Genomic DNA, 14,064 nt, shown 5'->3' with positions numbered 1-14,064 from the left:
GAAGTGCTTCAAGAAAGGGGGCAAGACCAGGCAGAAGAGCAAGAGCAATTTACAGAACAATACACTTTCATCAAAGTATTTCAACAATACAGACTAAATGACTGCAGGCAGAAATACAAAAACGTCCGGCTCTGAGGCTGCAGACCCTGTAAAGGAAAAGAAAAGAGCAAATATAGGAGAACAACGTATGGCAGTGCTCCGGTTAGTAAATACGGGCCTGGTAAAACCCAGTTAAACTGCAATCAATTGTCCAGGTCAGTCTGTTGTGAAGATTCCTGCTTCATATTCTGTGGATGGGAGATAATGTCTTCTTTAGCTTCTCTCAGGGCCTTCGCTTTAATCCAAAGACCATGACCCCACCTACCCGCCGTGTTCCAAGTTGGGCGTTATCGATCACCATCCCCCTCTCTCGTCATGGTGCGCGCACATCGCACACCACTCACCAGCCTGCTTTCACTTTTATCATCGGGCATGCACCACTCCCATCTTTTTTTTAGGTTTCGCCTTCACTTTTATTGTCGCGCGCACGCACCACTCGCATCCTTTTTTTTAGGTTTCGCCTTGCCGTGCTTGCTTTTTTCATTTTGCTTAAGCTTTCCGCGAGATTGAAAGTGTTTTTAGATCTCTCTCATGCGCTTCTCTCCATTCTCTGTGTTGCTCTCTATCGTCCTTCTGCTTTTCTCCACCTGCGTTGCTCTCTTGATTCCTTTTTCTTAAGAATTCCATGAGTGCATGTGGTTCCAGCTTCTCCCTCAGTGTTCTCCCGCTCTGTGTTGCTCTCTCTTGACTTTTCACCGCCCTATTTTGTGATTGTATCTGTTGTACCTCGCTTCTGTGAGCCGTCCTCCTCCCTCACTTCAGTGCGCTGCCCCCCTACTTCACTTGTCAGCTGGCTCACCGCCTCACTTCTGTCTGCCGCTTCCCTGCCTTGCTTGTCAGCCGACTGACTTCTGCGTTTCTGTCAGCTGCCCCCTATAGCCTCTCTATCTGCTACTGCTGATGTACTGTCTAGTGCTGGCATCCCGGGTGCAAGCTGATACAGAAGAATGTAATACTTCTTTGTAGCCATCTCACATGAAGCTGGTTTCTACTGTAAAACTCACCCACCTGTGTGGTAACAAAAGTACATTTAAGCTTTTACAAATGTAATGCTTCTTGTATTTTTTTGTTGTGTCTGGACGGCTCTTCGTGAATATGCCCCTAGTTCTTCCTATCTTTCATCCTTCTCTCCCCATACGTAACTGCATCTTCACCCCTGTGCTTTGTTTCTTTGTTCTTTCACCTTCACAGTCTTAATTCCCTCGTCCTTTTCTTTTTCATTCTTTCTCTTGCCCAATTATTTTCTCATTCCTTTTATTCCTTCCCTCTACTAGGTTCTTTCCCTGTCCGTCCACCTTCCTTCTTTCCCCCTCCCTCGGTCTGCTCCTTCCCTCTTCCGTCCATCCTTCCTACCTTCCATGCTTCCTTCTGCACTACCTTTTTTACATCCCTCCCTTTCGTTCTCACGTTCCCTGTCGTTCCTTCCCTCATTCTATTTGTCCCTCCATAGTATCCCCCAGGTAATCCACTTCACAAATCAGCGGAGGCATCTTGTGAAGGAAACCATATTACTTTCCATCAGGAAACAATGTCCAGTGAAGTTATTTTGAGAATGTTTGGAAAGGTTTCCAAAGAGTAAAAAAGACTAAAAAAACTAACTCGGTGCTCCAGGATCCTGTGATCACGGATTGGAATAAAGAAATGACTCTGCTGCCACTGTAGGGGTGTTGAATTTAATAACGTGTCTACTTGCCCATGGGGCAGGTTGCTTGATAAATCTACTTGCCCTGTAAAAAAATCCACTTGCCCCTATGGTGCAGTGACAAATTATGGCAGCAATCTCATTATATTAGAGCTCTGATATAGCCTCTCTGATTATGCCAGTGTTCATACCATAGTAGTGTTTGAATACTTGCAATCCCCTTATGTTGCCACTTTTCCGCAGATCTAGATACTGGGGCTGAAGGTAGTGGTAAGCAATAGAGCCTGGGTTAAAATGCCCTTTTGAGTCTTTGCAAACCTACTAACTTGCATGTTTTAAAAGTTTAACAACTTTTCTCTAATCTTTTCCCCTATTAAGAAATGTTGGAAATGTACTCCTGACAATGGCAGACGTAAACCTTCCAAAGTTGGGAGAAAAGTGGTTGGAGGGAAAGTGAACTTGCAAACACTCAGATTTTTGCATGAGCAAATCTACACATGCATATTTGTTATGCTAAAATGCAGTTCACAAATATTTTCTAGGAGTACTATTTCTTGTCCTACTTATGTAAATTCATGGAAATTCACAAAAGCTGTACAGCTGCACTTAGTGCAAGGACATATACCATGGGTGTACTTTTGAGACTTTCTTTAATAATTGGGCCCCTAATTTGGTTTGGTATTGACCGTGACCTTTTGTGTTTATTAAAATTTGGTCTCTCTCTCTCTATATCGGCTGGCTTCACTGTGAGCGACAGCATTCTGCTCTTTCACAGGGAGCATATCGGCACACAAAGTAGTTTTGTTCAGTGCCAGTAACTACTGTGGCAGTGTGTGCTTTTTGAGACCCCCAAAATTTTATTGCTTTTGCCAATGTTTGTTACAACGGTGAGGGCCCGGCAGCTCCCACACCAATAAGGTTTTACAAAGACCATGGCAAAACAAGTCACACATTGACAACACTGAAAAACTGACCGCCAATTTTAGCCCTACTGGCTTTGCCAATGCTTGTTTATTTTTGTTTCCCATAATCTTATTGAAACTGGTAACACTGATTTTCCGTTATGAATATTTTTGGGAAATACTAGCATACATCAACACATATTACTAACTTATCCTGCAAAGAAATGGTACCTGAAATTTGACAGTAGTTTAGCCAAAAAGTTTTTTTCCTGCTTTCATTCTTTTAAGGACATTTTATTTTGAAAGCAAAGAATCATCAATCTTGCTTTCGAGCTTCTGCAAATATTTGCATCAAATCAGAGAGCATTCTGGGAGCATTATACATAGCCTCATAATGCTAAACTTTGAAAACATGTGTACAGATTTTTATACTGAAACCACTGTCAGTAGTGCAGCCAGAGCGCTCACACTAATATTAAAGGCTTTCAATTAATGCACCATAAATACAAGTTTGAACAGCATTAACATATGGACAAAAATATTACCTTAACTGCAGACAGTACCCTTCCCTGATCCATAATGTAGTACTGCAAACTGGCAGCCAAAGGGTTTGTGCTGACTTGTCCCAAGGACAAAATACACATAAAAGCTTGTTGCCCTTGACCCCACACAATATGTCCTGGGCGTAGGGCTTATGGAATTCCACATCCTTGCACTGATAGGGTATCCCCAGTGAGTCAACTACATTTTGCCGCAATCCATGTGTGCCCTGAAGATAACAAATTACATCAATGCAATGAATTGCATACAACCGAAGTTTGAATCTCTCCTTCTTCAAGGATTTAGGAAATGCGTACCAGAGGGCGTAGGATACAATGCCAAATATTTAGCATCATAAAAGTATACAACTTATTGTGTGTGTTATATAAATGGTCATTATGTGTATGTCTTGTAGTTGAAAAAGAGAACACCTTACAACTTTTTCTTAGTAATAGGCAGATCCCTCACTTTTTCCATTTCTGAATAAATCGAAAAGGCTGTTATTCTAACTTAAAGTTTGAAGGGAAAATTGGGAAAATTACCTATTTGCTTATTGGTGTTTTTTACTTCCAATTATTTATGATAATGTGACGGATTCCCTATGCTGTGAAAGCTGTACAAAATGGCCACTTTACAAGTTGCGTTTAGTTCGATGGGGTCATGTGACTGCAGTTACCAGCTCATCTTAATCATTAGATCCACAGGAACACCATGTATCTATTCATTTTCACACACATACTGACTACTGAAAACATCAAACATTTCCTGGTGAAAATCTGGGTCAAAAGCAAGGAATTACTGAATGAAATGGATCCAAAATTGCAGATTTTTCTATTAATTCATCAATTTGTAGCAGACGCGTAGGGTCCCACTCGTCAAGGGCTGAATTATTCCCACCAAAGTAGTTAGCAGTACCCTCAGCATTGGCAATTCTATGGCAGGGATATACCAGTCGTTATGAGGGCCAAAGTGTGCAAAGCAGAGCAATTTCACTCTGTAGGTCAGAATCAGAAATATGGTGCTCATACCGTAATCCTCAAGTAGCAAAGGATGCAAGAGGCACATACCGTCTTAACTCATTAATATTCAGAAATCGGGGGCGTGGCTTGGAGCGTCAAGATGGCGGTCGCACTCTAAGAGTGCTCCGGACCCCTTCGTCATCTGTTCCAGAATCCATTGCCATCTGCAATAATCTTGTCCCCTAACCCGCCGCCAGCGCCTGATCATCATCCAAGCTACCTACCAGTGTCAAGGAGCCACTGTAAAACCCGCTGTGATGGCGGAATTGTCTGTTGGATTCCGAGCCGCCCACGGCCAAAATGGCAGCGCACGTCGGGCCATGACCTGGGTCTAGAGCCTCCCCTCTGCACCAGGTCCTGCTGATGTGCCGGGGTGTTGAGCACCTCACTGGGCATGGACGGATTCCTGAGCCGCAGGCGGTGTTCCGGATTCCCGGAAGCCTGAAGAAGGGAGATCCGGGGTGAGGCCCCCTTCCTCCGACTGGACCTCCGAGACTAGTGTGTGGGCTTGAGCCTGCAGCGCTGTGCCTGGTTGGCAGCCGAGGCGGAGGACAGGGAATCGGCTGCTGTTCCGGGCAGCGGGGACCCTCGGAGGGCCCCCCCTCTGCTGCTGTGATCCTGTAGGCAGGGGGCGACCTCCGGACCACTTAGGCAGTTGCAGAAGGCCTGGGCATGGTGTTGGGCTCTGCAATCTCTCACCAGTCAGAGGGCACAGGAGATCTGAGCCTGCTGACGTGTCAGGAGTACCTGCGATCCGGACCTCCGACGAGATGGTGAGTCTGGTAGTTCGCCCCATATTGGGGTGAAGAGGCCAGTGCCTGCCTGATTTCATTGGTCTTGGTGTGGGAACGGCCGGAGCCTACCAGACCTGCGAGTGACTGCGCCCACAGCGGGGTGGGTACCACCACGGGAGGGATCGGCTGCCGCAATCGGACAGCGGGGACCCCGTGCAGGAATCCCTCCCCCCCACAACCCCTCCTGCCACCTGTAGAGGTCCCCTAAAGACATTCTATAGCGCCGCTGCACTGCACACCCTGAGACTCCATCTGACATGCCGTGTGCTCTGCGCTGCGGTGGCCCTGCTGGCATGGGAAGATGCGGGCCTGAAGCATGTCCTAGACTGAAGGCCGTGTATTGTACTGGAGGGAAAGCACTCAATCCGATCTCCTGAGCGACCTGGCACAGCAACACCTGAACAGCCGCCAACGGGAGACCGACTGCGAGATCGTGCAGTGGGCTGGGCCCCCCCACTCCTGCCCTGTACCATCCTGATCTTGGTCCACTCAGTGTGGGAGACCCCCACCTCCATCTGCCCCGGCTCGCCTTCCAACTCTGGGTAGGGCTCTGTGGGCAGCGAGTGGAACGTACACTGGACCCGGGGCAAACTCCTAAGACATGAAACTGCCCCCGCTGTCCCGACTGCGACATAACTCAACTGCAGAGAGGATCCCCCAGACCACGGCGGGACCTGCCTACCTGCCGCTGCAGACCTAGTGGGAGTATGACACACGGGTCCAGCGGCTGAAGGGTCCGGCTGTGGAGTCGCGTTATGGTGGGTTCCTGAGGCCCCCCACACCTTGCTTGCCCGGAGCAAACAGCTCCAGGTGCGAATTACTTCATTACAGAAACGAACACTGACCCCCCCAACTGAGAGCGACGAGATAAGCACTTTAAGTCCGTCGACCATCAAAAACATCTGCTACGAGGATGAGCATGGAATCATCAATCACCTTGTTCCCCTTCCAGCTCCCAGAGCGCTCCATCACCTGTGACATCACCAAGTGGCACCCAGTCCTCCTGTCCCAGCCGTGGCATAGCTACGCAGCGGAGGATTACCCCTTCAATCTTGGCAAACTCACCAGGTCACCGCTGCGAATCCAATCATGAAACACGGAGTGGCCCCCTCATCCCTGAAGGTTGCAATGGACCCACGAAAGTGCAAAAGCCAACCACGCGATCTGACCAATACCCCCCGGTTTAAAGCGGCTAACGATTAGTCAAACTACTGCCTCCCATCGACCTTCCCCGCACCTCCCTGCCATAGGGAAAGACTGGGGTGCGAAACCACCTGCGACACAAACTAAAATAGAACAATACACTGTTAGCAAGACTGGGACTCGGTCCGAAGCTACAGAGGGGTGCACTACGGGTGGGGAACTCAACACGATCCTGCAAGCCATCTCCGCCTCACAAGCCTCAGTTGAAAATAAGATAGGAGAGGTACGAATCGACATGGCCCTGCTCCCGCAGGACCTCTGCAGCACGATAGCCAGTATCACCGAAACCGAATCTTACATCTCCACTGTCGAAGACAATGTAACAAGTTTGAAAGAACAAATGACCCGTCTGCAAATCCAAGCCAGAGAGCTTCACAAGAGGGCAGAGGATGCCGAAAACAGATCCAGACGCAATAATTTGCATCTTATGGGATTCCAGGAGGGTGTGGATGGAATCATTTATTGAAAACGGTATCAGCTCGTGGATGCCCAAGGACAAACTCTCTACTTGGTTCGCAGTGGAGCGAGCACACCGCTCCCTGGCTCCAAAACCTCCCCCAGGTGCCGCGCACTGACCCATTATAGCGCGGATTCTTAACTTTAGAGACAGACACCTAATCCTGTAACAAGCTTGTGCCCAAAAAAATATCACTTATCAAAATCATACCATCATGATATTTCCGAACTACAACAGGGAGGTTCAAGCACACAGGCGATTCTACACAGACATGAAACAAAAGCTTTGCGCCCTCCAACTACAATACAGGTTACTCTTCCCAGCGAGACTGCGTGCGGTCTTCCAGGGAAAAACACTCTTCTTTGATAGTCCCGAAGCGGCTTGGCTCTGGCTGACGGAGGAGTGTCCCCTTTGACTCCAATCTGCAACTTCGACCCCAGAATCCCAAACTGCTGCTACACACAACCCTGCTCCACAAAGGAGGCGCACGTAATCCCGCAGGGGCCGAAAGGTGGGCAGGGCCAAATCAGGCTCGCCAACGCCTGTGTGCCCACCTTTCCAGCACCGGGCTTTGTCGTCGGAGCCCTGCCATTGACGGAACTCGGTATCTCGACATCATTCACCTATAGAGCACACTTCATCCCGAATTATGGCCATAGACTCCGCAGACTCCCATCTCTCCCGCAGCCCGACCATCCCCTAGCTGAGCCTCCCAAGGAATGCCACAAACAGAGCCGTCATGCCAGATAGTGTCCTATCGAACATTAGCGAATCTTCAGCCAATCGGATACTTCTGCCGATATGCATTCTGACCACGCTTCATTGACTCTAAACGTTATAGTTTAGTTCACCTCAATAGTTATGGAGCGACAAATGCTTCAGTTTCTGAAGTATAGGGCGGGGGTGGAGGGTTGTTCAACAACTTAAGGTTCACAGCATCTCAGCTCCACAATATTAAGACAACACCGCAAATACATGTCAACGGATGACATACACATTTCATATACCTCAGCCTCTAGGGCACCCGCGACACAACAGCTCCCTGAGGCACAGCGGGCTTCCTACATTAACCACGATACAATGACATATAAAGGGAGCTCTCTCCGCAATGTGTCGTGGAACGTAAACGACCTACTATATGGGATCAAGCAGACTGCGATCCTGGGACATGCCCAAAGACATGCCCCCGCCATTCTCATGCTCCAGGAAACTCCTCTTATGGGCAGGCAACCTTTGTCCCTTCCTTGCAAGGTATGGCTTTGATAGAGCCTGGCACTTGGGCTTCACGCGGGGCTCACGAGGGGATCGCAATTCTTTTGAAACATAACCTACCCTTTGTACCTACTCAAATTGTCGGAGACCCCAATGGCCGCTTTGTACCACTCTCTGGAACAATGGGCGAAGAAACCCTTAATGTCCTCTCCATCTACATTCCTGGCGTCACTCACACACAGACCCTAAACCGCATAGGTGACATACTCTCCTCCTTTCCTCCTGGTACAACGATTTTGGGGGAGACTTCAACGCTGTTATGCAGCCTGGACGTGACACCACGGAGAGCCCCTCTACCTCCCGCATCTCACAAGCCAAACAACTGGCGACCTGAACTGAAACCCTGGGTATTTGTGACGTATGGCGAGCCTGGAATCCACGGGAAACCCAATACACTCACACTTCAGTGGCGCATAGTAGCCACTCTCGCATTGACATGATATTCATGCCTGCGCCCTAGTGTCGTAAAGTCAGGGAAATACATATCCTCTCCCGGGGCATCCCGGACCATTCGCCAGTGCTCTTGACCCTGGGTGACCTCAGCCACCGCTCTCCGCCCAATGTGGAGGATGAATGCCTGGTTTCTCCAAGATAGGGTATTTAAGGAAACACTTAAAGCTGAAGTCAAACAGTACTTCCTCACGAACCAAGACTCCGTCTCATCCCCAGGAACTCTGTGGGAGGCAGGTAAATACAAGATTCATGGACTCGCCAAGAGCCACCTCAAAATCCAACGAGGAGGTTTGTCCTTCTTGAATCCTAGGCGTCCGAGCTTGAGAGAGACGCAGCTGGAACAACAAATGAAACCCAACTGCGCCAACGGACACTAGTGCGAGACGAATTGAGGCAGATGTCTCTTGACCCTGCAAAAATCCTATGGCAGTCCTCCATTGCACGAGTGTACAGCTGGGGCGACAAGAACGGGGAAATGCTGCATAGATTGGTTTCCTACCCCTTAACGAATCGGATAATCCCGGAGATCCATGACCCAGAAGGTAATAATCACCGCTCTCCTCAAGCGATGGCCTAAACTTTCGCACACTACTATTCGAACCTAACCTCCGCCCGGAAACCTGAGATTTCACAGACAGATGATCGCTCTGGAAGACCTTCACCTTCCTAAGCTCACGGTAACTGAGTCGGATGGAATGGAAAGTCCGATCCCATGTGAAGAGATACAGGGCACCCTGTCGCTGGTTGTTGCTGGTAAAACTCCCGGCCCAGACGGCTTCCCACAGGAATATTACTCTGCCTACGGCGACATACTTGTTCCTCATCTTGCGGCCCTTTATGAAGAGGCCATAGGGAAGGGCTCTTTCCCTCCAGAGACCAACATAGCCACAATAGTTATTATTCCCAAAACACAACCACCTTCGCCAGCTTGTCCTGAATATTCGACCCATTTCCCTGAACAACACTGAAGTCAAAATATACGCCACAGTTCTAGCTCAACACCATAGGCCACACCTTAGCAAATTAGTCCATCCTGACCAGTGTGGCTTCATGCCTGAACGAAGTACCAGGCATCGTCTTAGGCGTCTGCACCTAGACAACCGTCAATCGCTGACCCCCATATTTGGCGCTCCTCCTGGTCGATTTTGAGAAAGCATTTGATTCAGTAGACTGGGGTCACCTGGGCCCTAAATTCTGCCGTATGGTTTACATCCTATACTCCAAACCAACTGCACGGGTGCTTGTCAACGGAACTTTCTCGAGCACCTTTCCAGTCAGAAGGGGAACAAGACAAGGTTGCCCTTTCTCGCCCCTCCTTTTCGCTTTAGCGATGGAGCCTCTGGCCAATCTCATCCGGTCGGATAACCGGGTCCAGGGTTGGAACTGGGTAGGATCGCACGAGGGCAAGATTGCTCTCCACGCAGATGATGTTCTGCTGTATCTCGCAGATCCGGTCACAGATGCCTACATAAATTGCAGTCCTTTGAAAAGGTCACAGGCCTATGCCTGAACTCTGACAAGTGGACCTTAGTCCCCTTGCATCTCTCACGGGAACGTTTCGATTGGCAATCCCCTATTCCTATCAGAAGGAATCCTTTAAATATTTAGGTATATGGATCGCCCTACTCCCAGACCTTGCCTGGGCATTCAACGTGACCCCGCTAGTAACTAAAACCAAACTGGAGTTGCACAAATGGCAAAAACTACCGCTTAATCCGCTAGGGAGGATAGCACTATTTAAAATGATGATCCTCGCTCGATTCCTTTACGTCATTCAGAACACTCCGATCCATTTCCCTCGAACCTGGTTCAGGGGAATAGACAGCCTAATCACAAAGTTTCTCTGGAATGGCCTACGGCCGCGTCTGGCGCTCCTGTACTGCCAGATCCCACCCTTTGATGGAGGAATGGGTCTAACAAACCTGTACCTATATTATCTTGCAACCCGCCTCCTGGTATTACACGATTGGTTCAACGGGGGTGGTCGGACCCTGCTTACAGGACCGAACTTAAGGACTTTTTCCTCTGACCCGTGCAATCCTGTTAGCCTGGAACACTTCCCTACGACACACCCACTGGAAGGACAAGCTGACTCACCAAACACCCCTATGGCAGGGCACATGTTTGTGGGAGGCCTAGAAGGATTTAGGAGCTGGGATTTCATCGGTATCTCACAGCATGGAAACGTTTGGGTCAGCGACCATATCTGCTCCTTTGCGGATCTGCAAATCAGACATTCGCTTCACCCGTTGCAGTTTTATAGATACCTGCAACTCTGCCATGACCTGGAAATGCATATAAAAGCCGGCACACCACTGCCAGAACACAGCCCCCTGGAAGCTCAGATCACAATGGGTAACCTTGGGAGAGGAGGAGTTTCACGTTTTTACCGCTCCCTAACAAACAACGGTCCTACTTCCCTTGACCCGTTGAGAGCCAAATGGGAGACATGGTTGGGTCCTCTGGAGGAGGAAGCCTGGAAAGACGCTCTGATGGCCTCCAGGAATATTACTGTCTCAGCTAGGCTTCGCCCAATTCAGCTTTACAATCTCCACGCCTCCTACCTCACCCCAGCCCGCCTATACAGAGCAGGCCTCGTCTCACACCCAACCTGTGGAGAGGTGTGGTGCAGCGGCCAGGGCAGCTGACTTCGGAGCACAGGGCTCACGGTTTGATCCCCGGCGCTGGCGGCAGCTCAGCTCAGCACCATGTGACTCTGGGCAATAGCTCACATAATTTCCACACCGGCCCCCAGCGCCTTGAGACCCGTAAGGGTGAGTAGTTCACGTTTTACAAATACGGATTTACATTTTACCTGCACAAGATGCGGGACCGAACCTGCAGATTTCTTCCACATGGTGTGGTCCTGACCACTTATAACCTCATATTGGACTACCCAGGAAGCAGAACTCACAGGGGTGTTGGGGTGAGAGGTGCCACACAACCGACTAAATATATTATTGGGTGCCACAGATGGGTTAGACGGATCAAGAGCAGACACAACGTTTCTTGGGACCGCCCTTGTAGTGGCCAAACGCGACATAGCAATGGCATGGAACAATCCCTCCCTCCCCACCCACTATAACTAAATGGTGCAGAGGGGTAGACTGGTGTGCCGCGCGAGAAGTCCCACTATACGAGGCCAGGGGTTGTCCGGCCAAACATCGAAGGGTGTGGGGTAAATGGTTGGGAGTGTTGAACTAATTATCCTCCTTGCCTTTCCGAATCTCATTCTAGAGGCCCGCTGAGGATGGAGAATTAACAATGTATAATGTCACAAAATTGTTTGCTTACAGGATGTCACATGTTGTGGTGCTGATGACCATGCTGTACTGTTTGTACTTCTGTTTTTACCATTGCCTCTTTGTAAAATCAATAAAATTGACTATCAAAAAAAATATTCAGAAATCAGCTGCACACAAGAGTGCAGTGTAAAAAAAACTGTAAGGGTCTGCAGACCACTGTCCCAGCATTAGCGTTTGCAACACATTTGTACTGCAAGCAACAATCATTGAAAAGAAAGGGGTTATAATTCATGGAGCACAGAGCAGGTCAGGGCTACTACTTACTCTCCAAAATGTCAGAATTGTCAAACACACAATGTAAGTAAATAAAGAGCAGTTTTCACCTGGTGAGTAGTATCACCATTTAGTAACTATGGTCAGTAACCACTCCAAGCTTTGCAACAGTCCCAAATGATACGAAATATAGGTGCTTTCTGTGGTGAAATGCAAGGGGAGTGACATTAATTTGTCACTCCATTTCACCTCGCAGGGGTTTACAATTGGAGCTCTGTGACTCTCAATGACGACTGGGAAGTGTAATGCAACAGTGCACTGAGAATTAGACAGCACACAAACTGATGGGTGTAATTTCTAACAATGTCAGCTACTAGCAATTGTTCTGGGCCATATTCCAACCCATTGTGTATTTTCACCTTGTCTGTGCCAATCCAGGCCTGGACCAAACTTATGTGAATGAGTCTAGGCCTAACTAGGAAAGGGATGTTTCATCTGGATCTGCAAGGTCCTAACCTTATTGGAATACAAGCAGTCCCGGATCAGTTTTTTTTTTTTAGGTCAGCGAGTTATTGCTGGAGTCCTACCATACAGCGAATTAGAACAATGTATTTCCAAAGGCAATTGTATCGACTAAGAAAATCATTTGAATAAGGAAAATCTTAATTTTCACAACCTGGATCTCAATCACTGGTGCTTGTGGAAATAAAATGATTTACACATTCATGTTGATAGTCCATATTACCCATATCAATTAACTAACTGTGCTCGAGAACCCCTATCTATTCTAGCCCCCCCTCCTTATGCCCTCTGTGGGCATTTGTCCAAAAATAGCCTCCCATCTAAGGGTATGGACACAAATGAGTGCACCGCTGCTGCCTGGGTAGGTGTGCGCAGTACAAGAATCTCCACACACATCTTACCTTTCCTTTGTTGCATACATCTCCCACGCCAACACAGGTCAACTGAAAAAAGAAGGAAACAAATGTGAGATCTGTAGGCAAGCAGCTGGAAAAGGACTACAATCAGAGAAGGATTTCAGTTATGTTATTACTGTGCATGATAGGTTTCTTGTAAACAGCTTGATGGCCCCATGTGATAAAAAATCTATCCGGTTTTAGAACTTTTTCCCCATGAATCTATATATGTGCCGTAATGTCCCGATTTGTATGGGCTGTTATCAATTGCAGGAAGTGGTTATAGATTAATACCAGGAAATGTAACTGAGTGTACAGTTGACGATTGTATTTGCACTAGTATCTCTGTATTGTAGTTTTTCACTTATCAATGTGTTACTAGGAAATGTAATTGAGTATACACTGGATTGTTGTATTTGCACTGGTATCTAAGTATTGAGTTTTTTACTCATCAATGTGTTTGACATTTGTCTACTGTTTTTTAAACCTTTTATTTGGACACATTTGCAGCTTTTATGATTCATGTGTGAATTCGAATAAAGCTTATTTAGATTGATTACGTTGTAAAGTAACTATTCATACATACTGTTGAGGTTTAGCCACTCTTTCCTCCTCATAAGTTTATAGACATTATGGTGATATTATTGTTGAAATGTTCTTACATGTATACACCTAAATAAAAATATTTAAATATATAAATCGTTTTATTAATGTAGTCTTGTATCCTAAATTAATATATGATTAACTCTAGATAATATCTGTATAGTGCTTTTGTTTGTATTAACAATTGACTACATACATATTAATAATTATTATATCTAATGTGTACACGTTAGTCTATATGTCATTTACCTTTTCCATATGCTCATAGTTTCTAAAAACTATTACAATTACTTAACTAAAAAACACATTTTTAAGAATATTACTTGTGGAATGGCTTTCTACACTCCCCAAGCGCAGTCCTCTTAACTCATTGGTGCTACGTTCATTCTAAGGAGGTCAGCAGTGTACTTTGAACGGATCCATGCCAGATTTTTAGCATATCCACATTTAGATAAATGTAGTTATCTTAAAAACCTGGCATGGATATGGCCCTCCAGGACCGACTTTGGAGAACCCTGGTCTAGAGTATCCTTGCTAGGCAATCGAGTTACATTGTTGCCGAAGCCAACACCTTGTTGCCAGACTTTGCAAAACCCTGGAGACCGATCACGTTTAAAGTTAGCAGTGAGTACACAGAATACAGAG

At 47.2% G+C, this 14,064-nt stretch overlaps 1 protein-coding gene across 2 annotated transcripts in view; it reads right to left on the bottom strand.

Annotated features, from left to right (window-relative positions):
- ITFG2 (integrin alpha FG-GAP repeat containing 2) overlaps positions 1-14,064 on the bottom strand; it is a 595,129-nt gene that overhangs the window by 474,191 nt on the left and 106,874 nt on the right. For both annotated transcript variants that reach the window (XM_085652304.1, XM_085652305.1), the window contains one exon: positions 12,823-12,864. In XM_085652304.1, the coding sequence (XP_085508430.1) occupies positions 12,823-12,864 (42 nt within the window). The remainder of the gene's footprint in view (positions 1-12,822; positions 12,865-14,064) is intronic.

Source organism: Triturus cristatus, chromosome 4_1 (assembly GCF_964204655.1).
Source record: "Triturus cristatus chromosome 4_1, aTriCri1.1, whole genome shotgun sequence".
NCBI lineage: Eukaryota > Metazoa > Chordata > Amphibia > Caudata > Salamandridae > Triturus > Triturus cristatus.
The sequence above is the reverse complement of the archived record's forward strand: the minus strand, read 5'-3'. Positions and strand labels throughout refer to the sequence as shown.